At 50.8% G+C, this 25956-nt stretch overlaps 9 protein-coding genes across 9 annotated transcripts; 4 read left to right on the top strand and 5 right to left on the bottom strand.

Annotated features, from left to right (window-relative positions):
* Positions 1 to 566: 566 nt before the first annotated feature.
* On the bottom strand, positions 567 to 2574 carry ASPVEDRAFT_71792 (uncharacterized protein). Its single transcript, XM_040816134.1, has 4 exons — positions 2279 to 2574; positions 1744 to 2205; positions 773 to 1663; positions 567 to 694 (listed from the first exon to the last, which is right to left on the bottom strand). Exons 1-4 carry the CDS (start codon positions 2436 to 2438, stop codon positions 618 to 620), a joined length of 1590 nt encoding a protein of 529 aa, XP_040667541.1. The 5' UTR covers positions 2439 to 2574; the 3' UTR covers positions 567 to 617.
* Positions 2575 to 3230: 656 nt separating this feature from the next.
* Positions 3231 to 4961, bottom strand: ASPVEDRAFT_130780 (uncharacterized protein; the record flags this gene model as incomplete). The annotated part of the gene is made up of 4 exons (XM_040806756.1): positions 3231 to 3370; positions 3439 to 3932; positions 4035 to 4321; positions 4413 to 4961. The coding sequence occupies 4 exons, from the start codon at positions 4959 to 4961 to the stop codon at positions 3231 to 3233; spliced, it is 1470 nt and encodes a 489-aa protein (XP_040667542.1).
* Positions 4962 to 5401: 440 nt separating this feature from the next.
* On the top strand, positions 5402 to 7291 carry ASPVEDRAFT_887137 (transcription factor domain-containing protein; the record flags this gene model as incomplete). The annotated part of the gene is made up of 1 exon (XM_040818392.1): positions 5402 to 7291. One exon carries the CDS (start codon positions 5402 to 5404, stop codon positions 7181 to 7183), a length of 1782 nt encoding a protein of 593 aa, XP_040667543.1. The 3' UTR covers positions 7184 to 7291.
* Positions 7227 to 9034, bottom strand: ASPVEDRAFT_150566 (putative xylosidase/arabinosidase; the record flags this gene model as incomplete). The annotated part of the gene is made up of 2 exons (XM_040808241.1): positions 7227 to 8812; positions 8875 to 9034. The coding sequence occupies 2 exons, from the start codon at positions 9032 to 9034 to the stop codon at positions 7401 to 7403; spliced, it is 1572 nt and encodes a 523-aa protein (XP_040667544.1). The 3' UTR covers positions 7227 to 7400.
* Positions 9035 to 9421: 387 nt separating this feature from the next.
* Positions 9422 to 11986, top strand: ASPVEDRAFT_192067 (uncharacterized protein; the record flags this gene model as incomplete). The annotated part of the gene is made up of 1 exon (XM_040809103.1): positions 9422 to 11986. The coding sequence occupies one exon, from the start codon at positions 9422 to 9424 to the stop codon at positions 11879 to 11881; it is 2460 nt and encodes an 819-aa protein (XP_040667545.1). The 3' UTR covers positions 11882 to 11986.
* A 1325-nt stretch (positions 11987 to 13311) lies between these two features.
* On the top strand, positions 13312 to 15359 carry ASPVEDRAFT_167888 (uncharacterized protein). Its single transcript, XM_040808662.1, has 4 exons — positions 13312 to 13622; positions 13695 to 14011; positions 14085 to 14403; positions 14462 to 15359. Exons 1-4 carry the CDS (start codon positions 13436 to 13438, stop codon positions 15184 to 15186), a joined length of 1548 nt encoding a protein of 515 aa, XP_040667546.1. The 5' UTR covers positions 13312 to 13435; the 3' UTR covers positions 15187 to 15359.
* A 626-nt stretch (positions 15360 to 15985) lies between these two features.
* ASPVEDRAFT_129486 (glycoside hydrolase family 3 protein) lies at positions 15986 to 18756 on the bottom strand (the record flags this gene model as incomplete). Its single annotated transcript, XM_040806637.1, has 5 exons — positions 15986 to 16687; positions 16744 to 17417; positions 17480 to 18458; positions 18520 to 18567; positions 18631 to 18756. The coding sequence occupies 5 exons, from the start codon at positions 18754 to 18756 to the stop codon at positions 15986 to 15988; spliced, it is 2529 nt and encodes an 842-aa protein (XP_040667547.1).
* Positions 18757 to 20126: 1370 nt separating this feature from the next.
* On the bottom strand, positions 20127 to 21843 carry ASPVEDRAFT_129232 (glycoside hydrolase family 1 protein; the record flags this gene model as incomplete). The annotated part of the gene is made up of 4 exons (XM_040806619.1): positions 20127 to 20284; positions 20374 to 20867; positions 20964 to 21250; positions 21313 to 21843. 4 exons carry the CDS (start codon positions 21841 to 21843, stop codon positions 20127 to 20129), a joined length of 1470 nt encoding a protein of 489 aa, XP_040667548.1.
* A 2883-nt stretch (positions 21844 to 24726) lies between these two features.
* On the top strand, positions 24727 to 25872 carry ASPVEDRAFT_71799 (uncharacterized protein). Its single transcript, XM_040816135.1, has 3 exons — positions 24727 to 25419; positions 25487 to 25554; positions 25614 to 25872. Exons 1-3 carry the CDS (start codon positions 25193 to 25195, stop codon positions 25667 to 25669), a joined length of 351 nt encoding a protein of 116 aa, XP_040667549.1. The 5' UTR covers positions 24727 to 25192; the 3' UTR covers positions 25670 to 25872.
* Positions 25873 to 25956: the final 84 nt, after the last annotated feature.

The raw sequence follows: 25956 nt of genomic DNA on the forward strand, positions 1-25956 counted from the left end.
AATTTCTCCGGCGTATTACGAGAACGGAAATGTGAATCGAAAACGAGAAACAATAACTTGCCAACCCCCCTGATGTGGTGTGGCGCGTATGGCTCCGTAGAATTCCTGATTTCCCCAAATGCATATTCCACCGACATGCCGGTGAATGCCCGGAAAGCGGAGATGCTAGCTGCTTAATTGTCCTTGTTACCCGCCAAGGCCTCTTCGGATAAATAGTATATGTGGTCTTTGTTAATGTGGCTCGCAGAGACTATAGTTGGCCCGAGAGTCACCGACAGAGATGTTAGCCCCATCTTGCCCAGGCTGTCAGTGGTCACCATTCGGGAAACTAGAATGTTGACTGGCTTGATACCAGTCTGTCATGGACCTTCCTCCTGAACGAGAATTCCTCCGCGGCAGGTCTGTCGGCGAAGTTGGTGTCTGCCAGGTACCTTCGCCAGATGGGTCGGTCGCATACAAGGCCAGTCTTGTCGATCCAATCTACTCCCACCCTGGCTCACTTGGATGAAAGATGCAGGTGCAGATGTTCAATTGAGAGTATTACAATAACCCAGGTGCATAATTGAGCGGTATCAAACAGGTTTCATTGCATCGCAAAACTAGTTACAGCCTTATATTCAGTGACTTCGGATCGTGAACGAGTCAAACTTGACTACCCCAGTGCGTCCAGATGCGTAGATCCCGTAGACAGGCCCTATGAACAAACTGTGTTAAGACGGCATATCTTCTCATATTGCATTAAAGGTGGCTGGAGCAGGCTGGGCAAACGCACCTGTAAAGTCGTCTCCACTCATGTCATTGCAGGGGATGGTGGCCAGTTCAACCTCAGGGCTCCATTTACCGCCCACTAAAACGCTGTACAAGAAAGTGTAAATATCGACAGAAGATATGATTTTCAGCCTTACTGCCACTGCTTCTGTTACTGGCTTGAGGCTCAACATGGCGTGCTCCTGGGTAATGTGGCGGAGGTTGAACGCGACTTGACTAGCCTCCAGATTGACGTCGAGGGATGCGTATCGGAAAGGATCTTTGTATACCGCCAGGCCAGCGTGACCATGCTTAGCAGCTGAAGCCAGATCGATCTGAGCGTCAACAGTGCACGTTAGAGACGTCTGTCGCTCGCCCACGAATGTCGGACTGCTGCACATGGAGCCTAGCTCAACGTCGCTGAGGCGGAGCAGGATAGCTGTACCATCCGATGAATAGTTGCTCAGAACGTGATCGCGGACATAAAGCACCCGTGGGGAAGCCAGCTGCACTTGCATCTCCAGGCCCGAAATGCGCTGCTTGCCCGCTACAACACCGCGCGAAACGGGCACCGATTGCAGCAGTTTTACAGGTTCAAAGGTCGGAAACTCGCCTTCCGGCCAGTCCACGGGTACCATATATGTCTCGCGCCCCAGGGGGTAAGAATCGCCGTGCGCACCGAGCTCGCGGCGCGCAAGCATAACGGCCCACCAGTTACCTGTTGTGTCTTGGACCAGATCAGCATGGCCAGCGCAGGTTATGGGAGAGCCCGGTACTGCCGTGAGTAGCGGGTTCTTTTCGCAGCCTTCGAATGGGCCGGTGACTGCCCTGGACCGCGCCATAGTGACCATGTGCCAGCGGTGCGTTCCTCCCTCGGCGATCATTAGGTAGTACCAGCCATGCCTTTTGTAGATATCTGTTTCATTGTAATAGGCCATCAGCTTGGAAATCGGTCCTAAACTGAGGAAACTGGAAGGTCGCTGGGGTCCGGCTTACGAGGTCCTTCCGGGCAGTTGCCCCCGGTGCCTGCCCATATATCTCGTGCGTCAGTTACGAGCTTACCTGTGGCCAGATCGATCTCCGCCTGACGAATGACGGTCTGAGGCTTCTTCTGGTAGCCATGGATGAAGCTGCCGGTCATGTAAACTTTGCCATCATCGTCGAAAAAGAGGTCTGGATCAATGCCATAAAAGTCAAACGGTACAGGGTCACTAAATGCGGTCGGGTCGGTGAGGTCGTGGCAGGTTATGAGAAAGTTGGGGTTGGGTTCGAAGTCAACCTCAGGGGCCATGGATGTGCTACCAGCTAGGTTGGTACACACGATGTAGAAGATGCCATTGTGAAAGCGCATGGTTGGGGCATATATACCGCCGCTATAAACTTCCCGCCGCTCCAAGTTGTTCGTCTTGGTTGTTGCATGCTGCAGGCTCAACTGCGACGGCCGATTGATGGCGTTTCCTATTGTTGGTCTCACCTGTTGGTACAATAGCTTCACAGGAGGCTATTTTGTGGCAGATTGGGTATTACGCACCAATCAGTTCCCAGTTGATGAGGTCCTTGGACCTGTGAATTGGCAGACCTGGGAAGAATTGAAAACTCGAGTTGATGAGATAAAACGTGTCTTCCACTCGCACAACGCTCGGATCTGGATAGAAGCCTCCGAGGATTGGGTTCTCGTAGGCCCGTGACATAGTGGCTTATCTGGCTGGGATGCAGGGGGTGGCACAAACGGATCCGAGGCAGGCGAATGTAAAGAACTAATCGTGCACTGTAGTAAACAGGGAGCTCAGACAGGAGACCGAGTAAGCCGTTGTTGGAAGAGGAAAGACAGCTGAAACGGAGGTTATAGTTGGTCAGACGAACTTGTCGCAGGACAGGGCGAAGCCGAGCTTGACGGCATCTCGTCGAAACAGCCGATATTCAGGCTAAATCGTGATTGTCTCGTTGTTGTCGCTGTGACTCGCTCGGAGAAAAAGGCAAAGTCCCATCTAGTCACACTAATATTCTGCCGCGCAGTAGCGTGGGTTGCAAGCATTCGATTAGGATCATTCTCAATACTAAACCGGCTTCGTGATTGGGGCCCGACGTTACTAAATCAAGACATCTCCATCTCTGGACAAGAGATGGCCAGGATTGGCCTGCTTCGAACCGAAGACCTGCTCGCTGCATCTGCTCGTAGAGAGCCTGCTTGATGTCCGCCCAGCTATTCTCAATATCATAATTCACAGCCAGCTAGTAATATTTTGCAGCATCTATCCAGTTGTACGTTGCAGGGTCCGTCAGATATAGGGATCCTAATGTTTTGATTTTACTGCTGGCTATGAGCAATGGTATAGAGTAATCAACAAGAGAATGCAATGGAAGCTTTCTATAGTTCGGGTCCATGATAGGCAGCTATCACCACGACTCATGCTTTTACAAAACGAGTGACTTGGCCACTGCAATCATCACAACCCCAAGTGGACCGAGCGACAACTTCCTGCTCAACCAACCGTGTCCTCTATGCTCATTCTGTCCTCGATCATGCTTCGGAGCTTCAACGCAGACTCCTTTGGGGTCCTCTCGAGTGTCTCGTAGTCCGTGTACGTTACACCAAATCTATAGCTGTATCCCAGACCCCATTCTAGACGCGAGGTTAGTTACGGTTAACTGTGGAATGTGAAGCAAAACAGCCAGAGTGAGGGAACTGACCTAGATTATCCATTAGCGACCACGCGAAGTACCCAGATACCTTCGCCCCATCCTGGATCGCGCCAATAACGGCATCCAAGTGGGTAGCAAAGTATCGCTGGCGGTACTTATCATTGACGGACTCCTCTTTAGTCATCTTCTCTTCGCCGGGGCACGGGCAGCCGTTCTCAGTAATATAGATAGGCTTTCCATATTTCTTATAGACCCTTAAAAGATGTTTGCGAAAGCGTTCAGGTGAAGGGCGTAACCACCAGATCCCACTAGGCTCACCTATTGGGACCCCAGCTTTATTCTCCGCAAGCTCGTCTACATTGCCTTTGTAGTCTGTATCCTCAGCTGGGATAGAGCAGTGACGGGCAAATTGAGCAGTATAGTAGTTCATGCCGTAGAAATCAAGTTCCGCATCACGAAGCAGGGCAAGTTCAGCGTCTGTAAAAGCAGGAAGCCGGTCGCCTAGCTGCGCGCGCATAGCCGCCGGATAATCCTGGGCAAGCCTTGAGGGAAAAGGGCACGATATCAGCAGGCTTGCACATATATAGAAGCTCGAGTCCGCCTGGAGCTCTATTCAAGTGTGTTCAACGACCAGTGGGACTCACATCATTGGGTTCGCGAACCAGCCAAGATGGAAATCCATTCGTCTCTCGGCCGCTTCGTGGTCCCGAGGGTCCTCGGAATCCCAGGGCTCAAAATAGTCGCCGTTGAGGGAAACACCAATCCTACCTCCTTGCGTGGGTTTGAACTCCTTGTTATATAGGCTTGCTGCGCGGGCATGCGCCATGATGAGAGCCTTCCCAGCGATCCAGGGCTCGCGGGTTGAGTCGCCCTCTGAACACATCTTGTTAGTGCTGCTTCGTCCCGGGGCGTCGATGCCGATTGAATACCCCTGTCGTCGTGTCAGCCGATCGGTTGCCTTTGGAGTATTGCGATGTTGTGAAGCGAAGCAAAGCACGGAGGATAGGGGACTCGCTACTCACATGGATTGAAACAATCCAGGGCTCATTGAGCGTGATCCAGTTCTTGGTGCGATCACCGAACCTTTCAAAGCACACACGAGCATAGCGCTCAAAGTCCTTCTGGACTTCTTCAACATTCAACCAGCCGCCGTATCGGTCATGCAAGGCCTGGGGCAGGTCCCAGTGGTATAATGTAATCCACGGCTGAATACCCCTGGCAAGGAGACCATCAATAAGCGAGTTATAGAATGCAATTCCCTCTTCATTCACAGGATCTTCACGGCCACCTAGTGGAATAATACGCGACCAAGCAATAGAGAAACGGTAGGCCTTTGCGCCGTACTTGGCGAGAAGCCCAAGATCTTCCTCAAGTCTATGATAGTGATCACAAGCAACATCACCATTGACCCCGTTAGTGCGAGAGGGTTCGAGGTGCATGAATTTGTCCCAAATGCAAGGGCCGCGGCCACCTTCATTGACACCACCTTCGATCTGGTAGGCAGCCGTCGCGAAACCCCACACGAAGTTCGGGGGAAGTCTATTACGCGGGTTTTGCTTGGCGAATATCATGTTGATTTTGCCAGGTAGATCGGACATTGATGGTATGGATCGCGGAGTTCGAAACAAGGGTGCGCTTCAACAGAGCAGAGCATACTGCGTGCTCCTACAGGGGATGATGCATGGCCTTTATTTGCAGCGACCGTTTCCGTCCCTGAGGCACGTATGGTGCCCTCGGACAAACCGTGCTCGGAGAGAGGAGAACGCCAGGCCTATCCCCACAGAACCACGAGTCCGCAGCAGAATGGAGGCGCTTGAACCATCCGCCGTTACCCCGACCAGCCCCAGGGACCCGCGTGGTCCAATGGGAGAGCACAAGCGTGTCGAGTCATGCTGCTCCGGTCATTTGGGGTGACCATGCTCGTCATTTAGCCGGTGCTGCTCTATTTCAGGACGCATTTCCCCGAGCCTACATTCTCTGCTCTCGAATTTCACCGACACATTCCGACCAGATGGCGTTCCGAGCCACCACGCAGGCCTGTGAGGTATGCCGTCGCCGCAAAGTTAAGGTAAGCGATGCCGATCTGGGCTTCCCAAAGGAAACGGTGGAACTAGGTCTTTTGTTTCTCTTTGTTTTATGTGCCCCGTTTACTGACCAGAGTATTTCCAAGTGTGACGGCTTACCGACCTGCACCAACTGCCAGCTCGCAGAGGAATCTTGCCATTACCCACCCCCGAAGAAACGGGGTCCGAAGACTGCCCAGTGCCAGGAAGTTGCCCCAAGGGGACCTCTAAACTCACCATCTACGGCCACAGATATCTCTACAGATGTCCCTGGAGGAACGGAAGTTGGGGAAGCTACGGCTGCAACGATTACATACTCTTGTCTAGCTCCCAGCAGTCCCGCGTCCTACACCACGAGGACAAATGCTCTGCTTGCATCTCCAGAAATTCAAATAGAGAGTGCTATCAGAGTTCATCTAGACTTCCTGGTGGCGCTGCATGCAGTGACTCTCTCCGAGACACCGCTCTCAATTGCAAATCACTGCATCCTGCTGTACACCCAGTATGTTTTCGGGTCTGTTCCAATGTGCCAGGAGGCCAATCTCCGAGCGACCGCTCAACGGTTCTTTGTCTTGCCCTCGACCATAGATGACTCGGCACAAAATCGAGCCTGGGCCTTTCACTGTCTTGAGGCTGGGCGCAGCGAGACGGAGCATGTCAAGGCCCTCCGAAACCTCACCCTTCTCACTGCCCTATGCGCAGCTGTAACATACGTTGTGCCCGAATCCCTTCTACCACACAAGAGCCTAGCAGCCCCTCTATTTCTCCGCACATCACGAAGCATGCTGAGCGTCTATGAGGACTATGATCTCGAGCACCCAGACTCCTCATCGCTCACCATCCGGATGTTCCTGTCGTCGGCCATACAGATCGCTACAGGGAGCCGCGGAGTAGCGTTCCATATACTAAACGAAGCCTGTATTATCGCAATGAGAATGCATCTCTATGATGAGAGCGCACTCGAAGGGAAGGATCCTGTCGAGGAGACCATCCTTCGAAATGCGTTTTGGCAGCTGTATGTTTGCGACAAGACAGCCCTAGTGGTAAAGGACCGCCCGGTAACGATCCATGAACCATTGTTCGAGGGTGAACTGAGTCTCCAGATCCGGTCGCAACACCCCGTGTCACTTTTCGACTACGGCCAGAACACTGACAATAACAATGCCGGGTTCGAAGACTGTCTTTTGAACGGATTCCACGTCATACGCCGCTTGTGGACAATGGCTGCTCGGTTGATCCAATCCGTCGAGTCAACCCGTGAGAGGTCGTGGGACACATATCCTCATCCAAGGGATTCTAGCCACAGGGCCGCGCAGCTGTCAGAAGCATACTTCGAGATGATCACTTTGGCCAATGATCCGCCTCCCGGGGCTAACTCGGCCAAGGATTCACCCCCCAGTTCTGGCCCAGCGATGCCCAAGCACCTGTCTGATATCTTGTACCGGCAACGGACCAGTTACCTTGTCAGTCTGCACACCATAAAGGTCCTTGTTCTGAGCTCGTTGATTGAAAGTAACATGACCGAGATCATAGGTCTCAGCGCGGACCCCCTGACGCTTGCCATGCGACAGGTTGAGCAAGCCCAAGACTTCTTAAATGTCCTTGAGAGCGTTCCGTTTCTCCATCTTCAGGTGGAGGGCGAGCAGTGCGTAAGTTGCTCCCACCCGAGGCAGAGAGAATTTGCAATCTGTTCCTCTTGCAGACGTTCGTTCACACGCGCTTACACATGATCCGTTGTAATAGGTTGAGAAGATTAGACGAGTTGGCATCTTGCTGCTTAAACTAGAAAGTAGCACAAATAACAGCATGGTTGGATTTAGGGCGAACCAATGCGCCATGCGTTTGGTCGACTTGTTAGCCCGCCTGGATTCAAAAGCATCAGACCTTCTTGGGCCGTAAAGGGGAGATTCCTAGTTACAAAAAAAAAAAAAATAAAAAAGAACTATATCACACACCCTCCACTTGGAAATTCAAGAACCGTACTTTGCGTGACTCGATGCCGACGGCGTAGATGCCAATCACTGGTCCCACAAAGTCATGTCCAGTCATGTCCAGAGTATCTATCCTGGCGAGCTCCCGCTTCGCTTCCATATCAATAGAATACCAGAACGCGAGTTCCAGCTCGGTATAGTCGATTCCAAACGTAATGTTCGTGGCCTGACTGAGTGCAGGCTCGCTACTGGATACTCTCCGTTCGATCCCTCTCGCCTTGTTCACAATCTCCCAGACGATCTCCTGAGAGGCCATGTCTGGATAAACACGGACGAACCGATGTTCATCCTTGTAGTAGCAGAGGCCCGTCTTCAGTGCTGCGTCTCCTGTAGCCAATTCGGCAAGGGAGTCTAGTGTCGCCGAAGCTGAGCCATCCAGGAACCTCTGCCGCTTTCCAGTAAACGTCACAGGCACGTCGGATTGGTCTAGATCCTCCCTGCTCGATGTCAAGGTGACGTTATTTCCGACATATTGGTAGTTTTCCTCGACAGGGTCGCGGATGCGGAGGTAGCTGACATGTGGACGCTCAGGCCTTCTTTTCACAGGCCACTCCAGTGCTGAACCCTGCTTGGGGGGGAGTAGGACGTCAGGCCGCACAGGGTTTATCACGGGGAATTCACCCTCCGGCCAGAGTGCTGTGGTGAGGACAGATTCGCGTCCCATGATAAAACGGCCATTGTTCTTTCTCACACCCAGGCACACAAAATACCATTGCCCAGTCGGGGCTTGGAAAAGGTCCCCGTGGCTCGTGTACTGGATATACCCATTGGGGTCTGCCTTGGGGAGTACCGGGTTCACCGGGTTCACCTCATAGGGGCCCCAGATATCTCGAGACCGTGCCATGATGCTGTGATGATCGGCAAAGCAGCCGCCTTCGGCGACAAGAAGGTAGTACCACCCGTCCTTCTTGTACATGTGCGGACCCTCGGGGAAGACTTTTGTTATGCCCTCCCAGAGCACCTTCTCCTCAGATAGCTTGGCCCCCGTCTTAAGATTAATCTCAAATTGCTTGATCTTGCTCTCGGGAGTAGGACCAGCGGCGCCGAGAACGTAAACTCGACCGTCATCATCCCAGAACAGGCTGGTGTCGATTCCGTTGAAGTCATAAAAGACCGGGTCGCTCCATTCATCTGCCCAGATATCTGTAGTCGACAAGATGAAGTTCTGACACTCGTTCCCGTCGGGTAGCAGAGGTGGTCTGTGGTAGACATTGGTGCAGATAATATAGAAAGTGCCCTTGTGGTATCTGATGGAAGGGGCCATGAGGCCACCCTGGGCCGCTATTCTCTCATTCGGAGTCTCGGGACCGACCAGTTTGGTCATGGACTGTTGTAAACTCATCCGTCGAGGCCCGTCGAGTGCATTGCCTGGTGGAACAGGTCAGCGGGGTGGTCGACTATATGAGGGCCGAGGTTGCAGTGTCAAATACCTATATGCTTCCATTCCCTCAAGTCCTTGGATGCGTATACCGGCAATCCAGGGTACATGTGGAAGGTCGAATTCACGAGAAAGTAGGTGCCGTCCACATAAACAAGCGAAGGGTCGGGGGCAAACCCTGGAACAACCGGGTTGAGTCGAACTTGCTCCATCGTGTAATGCTGAATATTCAACTTCAACAGAGAGAAGTACTGCCGACGTTGGATGTTCAACCATCTTTGCACATACTGCCGACTCCTTTTGTACCTCAGCCTCCATCAACATCCGCAGGGCAAAGTTGGAGCAGAGCTGCTCGTTCTCTCTTTGTTCTCACCGTTGGTCACAGGTATTCGCCCGAATGATGGCATTTCGCCGATCACCCAATGCCCCGCAATTCCACCGATCAGTGGACCTTTGGGCGATTGTAGGGCCACAGGCAAGTGCATAATCCAAACCCCACCCCTACACCATGTCTTGCGAGCTACAGTAACCGTCTCGGACACACCCTCAAAGCCGCCTGGTCCTCTGCGATACTGCACCATCTCAATCACAACCTCATCATGCCATCTGAATTTGACCAGACTTGGATGTGGCATCCCCATTTCCGCGAAGACAACCCCAACACGTCTGGTCTATTCGTCCATTTTAGACGACGATTCGAGGTACAAGGCCAGCCCCCGTGTAAACTGGTTATCCTAATCACGGCCGACACCAAATACAAACTCTATGTGAATAATAAGCAAGTCGCTTTCGGCCCTGTCAAGGGGGACGCCAAGTTGTGGTTCTACGACCACGTTGACATTGGGCCATATCTGCGACAAGGGGATAACCACATCGCAGTTCATGTCCTGCGCTTGTTTTACCGTGACGACTATGCTCCTTCTTTCCCACGGCTTCCAACTGGCGGCCTTAGGGTCGGTCTTCAAGCCAAATGTGAGCCTTGGTCGTCACTTCTGGAGAGCAGCGAGAAGTGGGAAACTGCCATCGATCCGCATACCATGCTTAGGGTAGATGAACCTGAGGACTACTTTCTTCACATATACGAGCGAACAAGCGCCACCCCAAAGGAAAGATTGTCCTGGTATCCCGCCAGGCTGCTCGCATTCAACAACCGCACCGGGTATTCTCCCCCCTGGCACTTGGCGCCTCGCATGATACCACAATCTTGTACCCGACGAATTGCGTTGAGGCGAGTCCACAACGTCAAAAGTGAAGTGTCTCCGGACACATGGCAGGCCAGGCTTTGCAGTAAAGCAGCGGCGGCAGATGACCAGGCATGCCTCGTCCTCGCGCCAGGGAGCAAACACTCGATCGAGCTCGAAGCAGAAGGGCATCTCACTGCATTTATCCGGGCTAAATTTCGGCGGCCGCGGAGAGGAGGCGCCACTCTTCAGGTGACGTACTCGGAGAGCTACGAGGACGAGCCTCGGGCAACACCGTGGGCGCGGAACAAGGACAATCGTTGCGATTATAATAAGGGACTGTACGGCCCCAGCGACATCTATGAGTTCCAGGGACAGGGTCATTTTGAGCCGTTGGGGCACTACACGGATGAATCGGAATATGAAATCTTTATGCCATTTCATTTCCGCACATTTCGCTTCCTCAGAATAGAGATCGACGCTGGGCGAGACGGTTTGGCATTTGATGGGCTGGACGTCGACGAGACCCATTACCCACTAGATATCTGTGCCAGATTCGAAGCTGGCCAGCAAGGATCCGAGAGCAATGGGTTATGGAAGCAGCTCTGGTCGACTAGTGTCCGTACCTTGGTCAACTGCATGCATGATTGCTATGAGGATTGTCCGTTATATGAACAGCTGCAATATGCCATGGATGCTCGAAGCTCAGCGCTCTTCACCTACAACTTATCCGGCGATGACCGGCTCGCTAGACAAGCCCTTATTCAGCTCCACAACTCGTTCGAAGCTCGCATAGGATTGACAGCCAGCAGAGCACCTTCGCATCGCCCCCAGCTCATCCCGCACTTTAGCCTCTACTGGATCATGTCTGTCCGTGACCACTACTTCCACAGTGGTGATGCCAGTTTCACTTCTCATTTCCTCCCAGTCATTGACGCTGTCCTGTCATACTTTGAGACACGCGTGGGTCCTAGCGGCTTAGTACACTCTGATACATCTGAGGTCTGGCAGTATGTCGACTGGGCTTATGAATGGTGCCCTTTTGGAGTACCCCCCGCCGTGGAGCGAACTACGATCTCAACCTACACGAATCAGATGTATGCGCATACTCTTTCCATTGCTGCGGGCCTGCTTAGAGAGCTGGGGAGACCTGCCATTGCTGAAGAGTATCTGAGGCGATCCGAGAAAATTGTACAACGAGTCCAAGCAATGTGTCACGACGGCGAATTCTTCACAGACACTGTGAGTAGCGACTCGACAGAGAAAGACTACAGCCAACATTGCCAGGTCTGGGCTGTGCTGAGTGGCTGTGTTAAGGGCACAGATGCCCAAGAGCTGCTGAGGAAGAGCCTACAACGCTCGGCTGCAGGTAGCTTTGTACGGGAATCAATCGCCATGTCTTTCTACACACTACGAGCGCTCAGCGTCGCTGGTGGCACTTTATACGATGACGTATTCCCTTCGTTCTGGACGATGTGGCAGAAACAGCTCGACCAGAATTTGACGACTTGGGTTGAGGACCAGGTTGGGCAACGGTCAGATTGTCACGCTTGGGGCAGCATTCCCATTTACGAAGCCACCGTGGAGGTTGCCGGGGTCCATCTGACTCGCCCTGGCTGGAGGGCCATCGACTTTTCTCCCCGTATCAATCTATTTCCGAAGCTAGAGGCGACCATCCCGCTCAATATGGTTGACGGCACGCCCAGAGGTCTGGTCCGTGTCGCCTGGAGACGCAATGGGAAAGGGGACACACATGTGCGGCTTACTATTGACATGAGAATGTCGGAGGGAATTTCAGTGAATGTCCTTATACCAGGACATGAACAAGTACTGCAGGGAGTCAGTGGTCAGTGGGACTTTGACATCAAGGCTCCGTGAGATTGCGTTGGTATAAATGTGGTGGCAATTCCCGTGTCTAGCTTATTCTTGCTTAAAGGTGTATACACACAAGTTACTGATCATGGAGGTGTCAAATAGAAATCCTACCCGTATCCTCTGCTTATACCCACTTGATAAGAATGGACAGTGGCTCCGGGACTTCCGACAGTAATCTAACGCGAGAGGCTTCTAGGTCGGACAATAGAGGTAGAGCCGATATCGAGCGCAGACAAAGTCCAAGTTGGCCCAATGTGTTTTACTTGTGCAACAGAAGGTCATCTGTTAATGAAGGCAAAGACATTCCTCCGGGAACAATATTATGCTCCCCAGGCACGGACCCAGGGACTCCAGTACTCCATACATGAAGGGGGCATCCCTGTCAATCTCGCCGCGGCCGCCGGCTACAAATGAGATTCTCCGATGCGTGGTAGTTGGGCCATCGGATACCGGATGAAGTGATTTATAGTGTATGTACTGTGTATGTTCATGGCGGTTTTGCCAATGACGGTGGCTCGGTGGAGCTTAAGATCATGGACTCTCCCGGTAGCCGAAGCCTTTCCGGTAGGTTGCTACTGGCCCAGCTCAAACTTAGAGGTGCAGGAAAATAGCTACGAAGAGAATTAAGCAAGCCAAGGAGAGTGTCCAGAATACCAAGCTTGCTAATTTGTAAACCGGGCTGTAGAGAGGCGACTGGCTTCCTTGTGCAAAGACTCCGAAAGTGGGGAATGCGGGGACAGATGGAGTGACTGAGCGGTCCTTTCACGACCAGGCGATGTTGTACATTATACGAATAAGCTATACGAATAGGTTATACGAATACGAGATCGGGGTGATGCAACCAGACAGCGAGAACCAATCTCCCTCTTCTACATTCAGGCTAAAGCATCCAGGTGCAGTTGGTCTAGTCCGGTTCCTTGAAGTAAATGCGAAGCTGCCGAACGCTGGAATGCGGAGTTTTTGCGGAGCCGCCACCACTTCGCTGTCAGCATCTTCAGGTCAGTCGAAATGACACTGATGGCTTGTTGTGGCAAATTCGCTGCCTACCGGGGCGCCCATCCTAGCATTGGAATGGTCAGGTCAGGGTTCATGCAAGAAGGTAGTCACACTCGGTGAAATTCGGCTAAATCAGCATGTTCTCAACTGGAATTTGGCCGGTCAGCGGCCAGCAGCAAACTAATGATTGCTTGTCTATCGATCGCTAAACCAGTGGCCTGGTTGAATGTTCCGACCCGCCTCTTTTCGTGGAAACTCACGAAATATTGCGGCCTCTTGGCCCCAAGGGTCTCGATCCCTTCGGGCGAAACTTACTCGCCTGGAGAGGGCTAGCGCTAAAGCCCGAAGCTCTGCTGGTACTACATTCCCCGTGGGGGTTGTGTGGAGTGCAGCGGTCAACCATACCAGCTTGCAAGCACGTCGCGGAAGTATCTGGGGTTTTGGTTGAGGTCAGGCTTTATATATCTTCCTCTCCGCCGTCGATCCTAACAGGTCTGGACCAAGTCAACAATCCTTATCACTCTCTTCCCCAGCCCAAAACAACATCTCCACTGATCCGGTATGGAGACTGCCACCGAGAATAGCGAGTTGAGGATCCAAGCACTCTGTACAAAGGAGTCATGGTGGCGCGTGCCACACCTTGTGCACCTGAACTTGATCCTCATGGTTCCTTTTGTCTCGAGTTATATCGGTGGCTTCGACGGCAGCATGCTTAATGGTGTCCAGACGGTCCAGCAATGGAAAGAAGGTTAGTAGTGACGAGAGGTTCCCGGTTATAGACGCCATCTCTTCCAAGATTTGACTCCAGGCGCTTTCACAGATTTTGATCATCCGTCCGGCGGTATCCTCGGCCTTATGGTAAATATGCAAACTATCGGTGGCGTCGTTGCTCTACCAATCGCACCCGTCATTGCGGATAGGTTTGGACGACGAATCCCTATCTTTATTGGTTCTATCATTATTATCGGTGCCGCAATATTGCAGGGGTCTGCTTCCAACATGGCCATGTTTGTGGCCGGACGGTTCTTCATCGGTCTAGGTGGAATGTTTGTCGCAACTGCCTCTCCTCCATTGCTTGGAGAGCTGGCGTATCCGGCACATCGACCTGTGATAACCGCTCTCTATAATACTACATTTGTAAGTAGATATATCAGCCCGGAATAATCACTTTCACCCCCAGCTTTATGAACTAACTTCATCGCCTGCATAGTATGTGGGATCTATTGTTGCCGCCTGGTCCACATATGGCACTTTCGACATGCCAAATTCCTGGAGCTGGAAGATCCCGTCACTCCTGCAGGGCTTGGTCTCTATCTTCCAGATTATCTTCATCTTCTTCGTGCCCGAGAGCCCAAGATGGCTTATTGCCAATGGCCGGACAGCCGATGCGACTCATATTCTGAGTAAATACCACTGCGGTACTGAAGAGCCAACTGCTCTTGTACAACTCCAGATCGCGGAGATTACTGGCGCCATGGAATTTGAGCGCTCGTTGAATTCGGTGTCTTACCTTCAATTCTTTGAAACAAGTAAGTTACATTCCTTGAATTATCCAAGGGTTTTACTAATCCATGTTTTAATTTATAGAGGGAAACCGTCATCGCCTGTTTGTTGTTGCCGCCCTAGGCTTCATCATCCAGTGGTGCGGTAACCAACTCATTTCAGGATACCTCGCTCTCGTGCTTATTGATACCGGGATCACCAACCCTGAAACACAGAACCTAATTAATGGAGCCCTTCAGATTTATAACTTCGTTATTGCTACCGGCTCTGCCACCCTCGTCGACCGCCTTGGCCGGCGATTCCTGTTCCTCACCTCCACCATTGGCATGTTATTCTCTTTTGCCATCTGGACTGCCCTTGCGGCGCGAAACCAAATCTCCGAGGGCCATCAGGGACTCGGTATCAGCGTTGTGGTCATGGTGTTCGTGTTTTACACCTTTTACAACTTTGCCATGAGCCCCCTTCCCATTGCCTACCTGGTTGAGGTGCTGCCCTACACGCTCCGTGCCAAAGGTCTTAGTGTGTTTAACCTGGCCCAGATATGCAGTGGCCTGTTCAATGGGTTTGTTAACCCGATCGCATTGGAAGCCCTTAGATGGAAGTACTACATCATGTTCTGCTGTGCCCTTCTGCTCTGGCTTTTCGTCATTTACTTTACGTTCCCAGAGACTCGCGGCCTGACACTGGAAGAGGTTAGCAGGATTTTTGACGGAGATCAGGCGCTTGCAGGTGCATACGAGGCCAAGGGTGAGGATTTACCTGAAACTGAACACAAGGACAAGGTTTCGGCGGAGGTTACCAGGGAATAATGATGCTGTGTTGGTCTTGTGGGGGCCGTGCGGTGTGAAAAGCGACTGGAATATGGTGTGCACACTATGAGGGCTGGCCAGTGACCGCTCAATTTAGTACCCCGGATGATATCCAGACCATATGATTGCATGTAGATTAATTTGACGTGGATTCTCCGGGCGCGAAGTTCTGCTGTCTTTGTCCACTCAGGAAAATATATGGTCAGTACAACGTTGGTTGAAATTCTCAAAATATTAGTTCAAGTCTAGTATATATATGTAATGATTATCCCAAATGCTACTGTCTATAATAATCCAACGTAAGTAGTTATAATAGCTTACGGACGTAAGGGCTTACGAAGAGAAAGTAGTTATGGAATCTTATATAACGCAATCTATATATATTTGTATATCATCAAGGCAAATAAGCTAGGAGTTAATTAGTCTAGAAGTCAACCCCTTTAAATTCCAGCGACGGCACAGAGGGGAAGAATGAACTCGGCAAGGTAGATGCGCTCGACCTAGCTGGCCTTGATACCCTTGACTTTGTGCGGCGCATCATTGAAATCTAAGGATGGACATGCCAGTTCCCACCCCATTCATCCGATGGCCCAACGACTGCTCATTAAGCGTCGCAACTCTCTACCGAACAGTACTTTGACGACACTCAGAGATAATATGTACCCATTTGGGAGCATTGGACTTCCTATCTTGGTCGACTAGAGACCGAGGGCTGCATTGAATAGTGATCGAATACGAAGCGCAATAACTTGAATATAACCATCGCCGTCTAAGTATATTCTCTATCAAATGTAATTACTCACAATCCCGACCACAAATAATCGGCAACAAGCTCAAAGCGTTGCCGCAGAAGCTCATCCTTAGGATCAGCGCTGGTGGCGATGATAATATCAAACATTCCCTTTTCTGCCACCCACTGTGCATGCTCTTGGCTGTAGAAAGAGAGTGCGTACTTGTCCAGCGTGATAGGAACATTAACAGTACCGCCAACTGGAATATTCACCCTGCTATAGCCCTTCAATTCCCTGGCAGGTCGTTGAACGTAGCTTTTCACGTCCGAGACATAGACTTGAACGACCTCGGCGCCGTCGCGAGTGCCAGTGTTTTGCACCGTCACAGATACTTTGAACGTGTCTTGGCTCGCCAGATCAACAGTTTTTGGCACCTTCAAATCGCGGTACGCAAAAGTGGTGTACGACAGGCCGTACCCGAAGTAAAAGAGTGGTGGGATTTGGAGCTTCTCATGGTAGCGATGCCCAATGAACACGCTCTCACCGTAGTACAGCATTTTGTCTACCTTGCCGAACGACAGGAAAGCCGGGTTGTCCTCTATCCTATTGGGGAATGTGACGCTAATTCTGCCGCTGGGGTTGACTTTTCCGAACAGAACATCCATGATAGCATTGCCTGTCTCTTGGCCGCCGTACCAGGCGTGGACCAGAGTGTTGGCCGAGTCTAGCCAAGGAAGAGCAATGGGACATCCAGCCTGGGTGACGATGATCTATAACAGCATTAGTATTCTGAAAGCTCCCTCAGAGAAAGCGAAGTTGAACTTACAGTGTTGGGATTGGCTTTGAGAACAGCTTCAAGGAGCCGGTCAACTTGCGGAGCTAACGAAAGTGATTCCCGATCCATTGCCTCGCTCTCCCAGTCGGCATTTAGTCCAGCAATCACAATGGGGTAATCGACGGATCGGGCTACTTCCACGGCATCTGATAGCTTTGCGTCTGGGTCAAAGTGTTCACAGCAACCGATGCGTAGGCCACCCGCATTCAGGGCACCAATACCAGGTATCAGGTGCTCATTCTGCAAGAGGACAACAATCTGGTACTTTTGGCCCTTCTGCGCGTCGAGGACGGTGGTGACTTCCATGCTGGCCTGGTTGAACATGGGCGTCTGGAGAGTCTTTTCCGGCTGGCTTGTGAACAGATCGATCTTCTCAACTCCATCAATGTACAGCCGGCCCTTCCCAAGGACACACAAGCCCAGCTGGATCATGCCAGTTTCTTCTGCTGTATAAGTAGTTGAAACTCGAAGCCAATATCCTGCAGTGATTCCTTCTGGTAGGTTATCAGCAAAGTACATTTGAGCTTGCGTAGTTGTCGTGGTAACTAATGGTTCGATGCTCCCGGAGCTATCAGGCTGCTGCATGAAGTATTCCAGGTAGTAGCCAGGCTGATTGGTACCAGGTACGGTAATGGACGACTCGAGTAGAGGCGAGAAACGATGGCCTAAACATTGATAATCAGAAACCCGGGCGAGGATTATCTATATGGGCGTCGGCAGCACTTACCATAACATCCAACATTTGCAGTAACGTTCTCGGCACCGACCAGCTCTTTCAAGGCGTCCAAGGGCTGACTGACGTAGTAACCTACCAGGTCTGCTGAGCCACCTCCACTCACAGCTGGGTACAAAGCTCCGGGTCCGATTAAGCCATATGTCTTGCCGCCGGATTTAGGATCGAGGGGCAACAGATTCTTCTTGTTCTTGAGGAGCACAATGGATTCCGCAGCAACCCTGCGGCAGAGCTCCCTCTTCTCAGGGGTATCACCCACTGCTACGTCCAATGGATCGACAGGCTTCAGAGAAGGCTGCACCTTATTGATCAAATTAAGTAGGTTCCTCACGGCAAAATCAATTGTCTGCAGTTTAACCTTCCCGGCAAGGAAGGACCACAGCAGCAGCTGGCCTCGCCACCTTGGGGGTCCCGGCATTTCGAGGTCCATTCCGGCATTGAGCGACGCTGCAGTGCTGCACATTCCGAACCAGTCGCTCATAACTAGGCCGTCCCAACCCCAGTCATCTCGAAGAACCTGGTTGATAAGCCATGGATCTTCAGATGTGTGCACTCCGTTGATCTTGTGGTAGGAGGTCATGTACGACCAGGGGTTGGACTGCTTCGTCGCAATTTGGAAAGGCAGCAGGTGGACCTCCCGGAGTGTTCGCTCCGAAGCCCAGATCGAATCCTCGTGAGAATCGGAAGACTGGTTGTGAGCAGCGTAGTGCTTGATGGCGCATCCAACCCCCTCTGACTGCACACCATTGATATAGCCCGAGGCGAGGGTGCCACTGAGCCATGGATCTTCGCCGAAGGCCTCAAACCCTCGCCCAATGAGTGGAGACCGCTGCAGACAGACTGTCGGTGCTAACAAAATCTGGCAACCTTTCTCACGAGCTTCCCTGCCCAGCATAGTGCCTGCTCTACATATGAGATCTCGATTGAACGTGGCTCCCATTGCCGTGGCGCATGGGAGGAGCATCCCTGGAGGCTGTTTTGTAAAAAGGTTAACACCGAGCAACGATCCGGTCGTTTCATCGGGTTGGACGTACTCCATTGAAGAAAGAAACTCCTCGAGCACCGTGCGGCCCATCGGTGGTCTATTGCAGCGACAGATTAGGCACGAACCACGCAGCGGAAGAATATCGGTGGCAGGTTCCTACTGTAATAGAGGGGATATTCAATCTCGCGATACTTGAAGTTTTCCATGTATCTTCACCGGATAGGAGCTGGATCTTCTCCTGGATCGTCAGCTTTGCTAACACCTTGTCCACGTCGATGAGCGCCATGGCCGCGTCGAATCAAAGCTGTAAAAGGACAAGCCTAGATTGTGCCGCGCAAGTATCAGAGCCCTCGCACACGATCGCAGTACTTATAGAATTTGGGAGACTAGAGACTTGCCGACACCATCAACTGACTGGTTGTCCCACACATGTCGAGCGCATATCGGTACTCCACAATTTGTCCGTCCAAAGTGGATGATCGATACGGTACCTGAACTCAGAGAATCTTCCAGGACATTATCAAAATGTCGACGAAGCTGAGCAGTGCCAACTCACAGTTACGACGTCTTCGGATAGTCGAGCAGGAGCTAGAGACTTTTCAGAGAGCCCGAACATGCAAGCCTTGGAAGCTTTCCTGGTGTTCGGTGAAACTCAGCGGGACCTAGGGGTTGTCGGTCAAATAAACGAATCCTGCGAATCTCCGAGCAGCTCGACAAAACGCCTCGAGGGCATCATCGGCCTCGACTCCAAGCACTCCAATCCGCTTGTCGAGACTCCGAGGACGCTTTGCCACCCGGTCCATTCTTCAAGGACTCAACGCCGATAATATGGTATCTGCCAAAGGGGACCAGCTGGGCATCCAACATCTGTGTACCAGGCGCGTGCCGCAGCTGGTCAAACTGAATCTATAGCTTCGTGCCACACTATCGGACATGTAGAGAAGCAACTTAAGGAATATCGTCGCTTTCACGGAAAGGCGTCTACTGTGTAACAACTTCCCCCTTTTCTGAATATATGTAGATGAACCAGAACCTGCGTCTTTCTCGTCTCAATAATCGTCAGTAGATCAAGGACTAGGAATCACACTACTACTTCAGCAAGGTACTATATCGCTTGCAGATGGTGCTATATACTCCCTTGCCCACCCCGAATTATCATCACTGGCCATATTAATGCTTGATCTGTCCCTTGACCTCCTTTGTTTTCCATTCTCTCGCCAGCCGTGGTTTTCCAGTTTGTTGATCACCATTTCTCTCTTTGATAATAGTCTATACCCCATCAACAGTGACTGTACTCCGGTGTCTCTCCATAGAGAAGCTGAGGTGGTTAAAATGATGGAAAAGCACGCTCGCCACTTTTAAACAACTCATATACTATGAAGAGCAAGAGGGGCACATCAGTTGGTCACACTTATCACTAGTTACTGGTTGAACTTGAAGCCAGCAATCACCTGCCAGGGAAATTTTATAAGCAAGCCTTGTCAGCTAACCGATAGTTAACAACATTCGCATTATTCTAGAACCACTGATCGTATCGGAAACCAGTGCGGACCCAAACTAACTCCTCTCGCAGAGCAGCACAGTGGCCTGTGGTAATATTATTGTCAAGTATCACATATGTTCTCAATGGCAGATGCGGCCCAATTTGTGCGCGTATTAACTATTTTGGCTTTCGTCGTCCATGTCCCTCGGTCGCCTTTGTCTGTCCTCGATCATGCCCCGAACTTTCAAGGCCGATTCCTTAGGGGTCCTCTCAAGCGTATCATAGTCAATATATGTCGCCCCAAACCTGATAGTATACCCAGAGGACCATTCTAGGACAAGATTAGAATGAGGAATAAGACAAGCATCATTCACTTGCTGAAAACTTTTTCAAAAAGGCCAGGGACACAGGAAAGCTCACCGAAGTTATCCATTAATGACCAGACAAAATACCCGCAAACCTTGGCTCCGTCTTGTATCGCTCCCATAATAGCATCTAGGTGATCCGAGAGATATTTCTGGCGATATGTATCCTGGATAGATTCTTCCCTGCTCATCCGATCTTCACCGGGGCATGGACACCCATTTTCAGTAATATAAATAGGCTTCTGATATTTGTTATATACTCTCACAAGGTGCTTTCGAAAGCCTTGTGGTGTAGAGTATAGCCAGTCAACACCACTCGGGTCACCGATAGAAATACCCGACTTGTTTACTTGGTACTCATCCAGATTACCAAGAAAGTCTGTATCTGATGGCGGGGTAACACGGTGCCGTGCGTATAGGGAAGTATAGTAGTTCATACCATAAAAGTCGACCTCAGCCTCGTGGAGGAGAGCGAACTCAGCTTGGGTAAAGGTAGGAAGGCGGTCTTGAAGCTGCTCACGCATGGCCACAGGATAATCCTGTGCAAGTCTAGAAGCATGATGAGCTGTTAGCAGTCTTCCATAATCTTCTTGGAGAGGTCAATTCAGAGTCGTTAGCCAAGACTAGTCTACCAGGGAGCCTTACACCATAGGATTGGCGAACCAGCCGATAACGAATTCCATTCTGCGCTCAGCAGCTTCACAGTCCCTAGGCTCCGAGGAGTCCCACGGCTCAATATAGTCCCCGCTAAGAGAGACACCAATACGGCCTCCGTGCTTCGGCTTGAACTCCATGTTATATAGTCGAGCCGCTCTCGCGTGTGATAGTATAAGGGACCTGCCAACAATCCAAGGCTCAGTTGTCGAGTCGCCGGGAGTACAGGCGTTATGAGTGCTGCTCCGTCCCGGGGGTTCGGTGCATCTCACGAATCCCTAAGACCCCCTTAGCCGCTGCGAAGAGGTCGATTATGTGGCCAGATTGACTCGATACTTACATTGATAGCGGTATTCCATGGCTCATTCAATGTGATCCAATCCTTTACCCGGTCTCCGAACCGCTCATAACATACTCTCGCGTACCGCTCAAAGTCCAACTGCGACTCCTCAATATTCAGCCAACCGCCATACCGATCTTGCAGCGCCTGTGGAAGGTCCCAGTGATATAGGGTTACCCAGGGCCTGATACCCCTGGCCACAAGGCCGTTGATCAGCCGATTATAAAAGGCAATGCCTGCTTCGTTGATAGGATCGTCTCGTCCGCCAAGGGGAATAATGCGAGACCATGATAGCGAAAACCGGTATGCTCTTGCGCCGTATTTCACTAGAAGATCAAGATCCTCCTCATATCGATGGTAGTGGTCGCAGGCAATGTCACCGTTAGCTCCACTCGTCCGTGATGGCTCGAGGTGACTGAATGTATCCCAGATAGAAGGGGCTCTTCCATCCTCATTAACGGCGCCTTCGATCTGATACGCTGCTGTTGCAAAGCCCCACTCGAAATCCGAAGGTAGTACCACTGGCGCCATATCTCTGTATTGGTGATGGTAGATTTTTGCACCTGGTGAGATAGTTCTAGTGGGAGTACCTCCAGGTATTTATTACGAAAAGAACATAAGGATACCTCATTCTCTCCGACCGAAAATAATCTGTTCAAGAAACCAAAGATTTGATGATTTCATATTTTCGGGGGATTTGTGGATCACAGTCAGCGCATTTCGCCGAGACAGCCTCCACGAATAGTTAGACGGCGGATAATCAGTCAGATCTGGCAACCAATACGTTATTATCCAAACGGCGGGGTACGTACGAACCAACTGCCAACAAACCAGTAGTCGAAGTCTTGACTTCATTTGATATGACGCCCAATAGCCTAATATAGCTCATATCCGATATTTCCCAGGTGCCCATGGCTCATGAATTGGTGATTAGGGCTTTTAACCTAAGGAAGCATACTGCAGACCTGGTAGCAGAGCAGGTCTGCTGCCCTGCGCGCGAATGAAGGAGTAGTGGGCAGTGTATACTTCACCATTGTTAGAGCAGACGAAGACGAGAGGTGGAATATTCACCTCCTCCAGTATCATAATATCCAAAGGGATGAAATTGAAATATCTGATATAGAATTCAACTACCTCCTGAATATCTTGGTGTCTAGTAGCCGTAGCCTCGGAGGTTGTAAACTAGAATACCACCATACGCGAGTGCTGCAGTGAAGGTTAGTGTCAGGGCTTCGCAAAATAAGAGCCTGGCATAGACTCACTTTGGCATTGGCCACACCATAGCATATTCTCATTATCCTGATCACTTCATGCAGGGTAGGTATATGGAAGAGCCTCTCTTAGCAGAGGCCTATGGTTAACCTTCTCAATTTTATATATAACAATCAATGGATGTCCTGTGGAGTCTGTGATAGTAATGGATTATCCTGTGCCCTGGTTATCAAGCTCAGTCACAGAGCCAGTGCCAGGAGCCCGTACACCAACTGCCTGCAAACGAACATCGAATGCGTGCTTGACCCGGACAGCGACCAGCACAAGAAGATCCCCTTATAGGGTGGTCGGCCCTAGTATCTACCCGAGAAGCAGCCTTGCCTATCTAAGCTATTAGATAATAATAGATAATATCTATTTAGATTGCTAGTAATAGAAGAAATGCTTCTAAGGACTTTATAAATATAAAGTAGAAAACTGGTCTATAGCTGACCTCGGCACTGTATACCTCTATGGAGCTGTTAGCGTGAAATAAGGGATATTGTCAGACGATGCGCACTATTTACAACCTCCGATATGTCCTCAGCTACATTACGGCTGTGCGGCTTCGTTGTAATGGTCTGATCACTTATGAGCGGTTTCTTTACATAAAATACATTCATGGTTGGGTCTTGGTGCTGTCATGGCCTTCGAGGTCGTTAACTTGGCCATTATTGACTGGGAAGCAGCAACAGGTAATGTCGTGGCACTTCCAGCGAGTTGAGGCAAAGAAGTCTTATCTAAGGAGTGATAACTGTTTTAGTCTACGTGGTCAGTTGTCAATTACGACCAAGGGAATCAGCATGCTCGTCCATCCCTTCCAAAACTCGGCGAGCCTCGTGAGAGAATTTCCACCAAGGTCCTGCATGGTTTCCAAGGCTGCAACCATCCATGTTGGAAATACTCACTCTGATTACTGCAGTATCTGTTAAACGCCAGGATTGCTCGTGCATTGACTTAGTTCCAGGCCCAGCCATCCTTTCTGAAGTATGTTGGATGGGCGTCACCAGTAATCACTTCCAGACGCATCACGCATGCACAATGCTTCATCAGCCCACCGGCTTTATTTCAGGAGACCTGAATTCATGCGGAAGTATTCAAGAAATAGTTGTGTGGCCAGTGCGTTGTTCGCGAATATCGGGCCTCCTGGCTCGGCCTTGACCTAAGATCGCCGTGATAACTCCTTCCACCTGAATGAAACGTTTTCACTTGATGCATCAAGGTACGCACCTCACCTAGTTGAGAGTTCTAAATCAGGAAAAGGTAGTAGAGGATGGGGTAGCATGTGGGTTTCGAGTTACGCCATGACCAACAGTACCTCGCGAGAATATCGAACTGGGGGAGGAAGCGAGGGCAGAGGCTGAGCGGCCACTGCACAGTGACCAAAGGCTCGGACCGCGCCCAATTGAAGGACAGACACGTCAATTTTCTTCAGGGTGGCGTTTATTATTAGTTCCTCTATAGGTAAGCTGATGTCGATCATGGGCAGCCCTAACAAGGATCTTACCCTATCATGCCTAATCTAGAGTCCATGTGCTTGCTAAAGCTATCCACAGCTACCTGGTATTAAGTCAGTGCTAGTTAATGCTTGGCTCGTCTTCAAAGGCTGTGGATTAAAGGTAAACTATCTTTGTTTTCCTTCGCTCCCGTTGACAGGGATCATCCGAGCTACCCCACAAATTAGGGAACTTGGTGTATAATACGCCCTAGATATAGTCTTGTGTGGTACAACTGCCGAGATTACTCCCGCTATTGGGAGGCCTAGAATTTTGGCTTCAGGGCGGAAATATCTTCCGTCGCCTACATTTTTGGACAGTTAATCGCATTCCTTACGATATTGACCCACAACGCCAATTGGAACTGGCAGGGCATCGTCCATTCTGGGCGCGCTTTATTTCTGCGCTCCTCAACGCAACGTGGTACAGCTGCTACGACCAGCCTTGTCAGGATAAGGTACAGAGTACTGAGAATGCAGACGAGTGTTCGCCGACGAGGGCTCCTAGTCGCCCTTAGCCGGGGGGCCTTGACTGCAGAGGGCGCAACCCTTGCGTAGGGCGAAGATCAGTACCTGATCAAGATTCCTTCAATGGTCGCCTTAATGCCTGTCAGCCCTGGCATGCATGTATTGCTGCACTTCGTACTCTGGGTCCTGTATCTTCTGCCCTAGCATTGTTCACCCTGCATCTTCTTGACCACTCAATAGGCCACTAAGGTGTCCCATCTCGTTTCCTTTGGTATGCAATTAGGCTCTTTTGCTCAATTAGGATACACACTGCGCTGGAGATATGGAGATCAACTTCCAAGATAGCCCACCGCAAGCCACCGTCATCCTGAATGGAACACGGCCACCCAGAATAGGCCTCGTTCCTTGTATAGCAACAAAAGAAACTACTCAGGCCATGACAGCGAGGTTACATAGCCCCCTTTAGGCGGACAGCGACATTGGTAAAGGTGCTCTCTCACCATCAGATTCAGCTTCAACTACCAGTTCTGAGGCATCGAAAAAGCTATATAAGGAGGCATCGATCCCGTCAATATTCTCATTTCTTTCATCATCATCAACTCACTCTTCTCTCTACAGTCCAATTCAGATTTCAAATCTTCCCCAACCAACTTTCCAACAATCAAAATGAAGGCCGCTACCGTTCTCTCTGCCCTTGCCATCACCACTGGTGCTGCTGCTGCCGGTGTCAATTGTGCGGGCGAGCCATACGCCCCTATTGGCAACATCAAGAACTGCATCAAGTACCTCAAGGATAAGGGTACCGCTCAGTGCAAGGTTGGCGGTGGTAACGGTGGTTTCTGCAAGGATGGATCTGCTGTTATCCTCGGCCACGGTACCACGCAGACTAACTGGTATGTCAAGCCCCTTCTGCCGCGGACATTTATCGTATTATCTTATCTGACTTATTTATCTGTCTAGCCAAAATGTTGCCGCTGCCGCTGAGGCCATTCTCGGAAAGTGCACCACCAGCAATGGCTATGCTGGAGGTAAGTCGTCTACTTCCGACTTTGCTTTTTATGGGATATGTTGGCTGATTATAACTCAGGACGCTCCACCATCGGTGGAAACGACAGCGTCTACATCACTGTCAAGAAGGCATAGATTTCTTGGATTTCTACAAATACTTAGAAACTCCGGGGAATTGGAGATCTAGATCTAGAGCCATGGTTTTGTCGGAAGGAGATTGCTAGCAATGGTTGTGGTTGGACTGTCATTCTCTTGATAGGGTACTTGCAAGACGCCTAGAATGTTATTGTTATTTGTGCTTTATTTCTGTGCCACACAAAGTAGTTCGTAAATGCATCTCTGAAAATATTTTGATTACTGTGATCTTAAGGAGCTAACTTAAGAGGCCGGCCTTCGAGCAGCCGCAAGCCACAGCGCCACTC

The sequence above is a fragment of the Aspergillus versicolor genome (assembly GCF_001890125.1).
Source record: "Aspergillus versicolor CBS 583.65 unplaced genomic scaffold ASPVEscaffold_4, whole genome shotgun sequence".
In the NCBI taxonomy this organism is placed as follows: Eukaryota; Fungi; Ascomycota; class Eurotiomycetes; order Eurotiales; family Aspergillaceae; genus Aspergillus; species Aspergillus versicolor.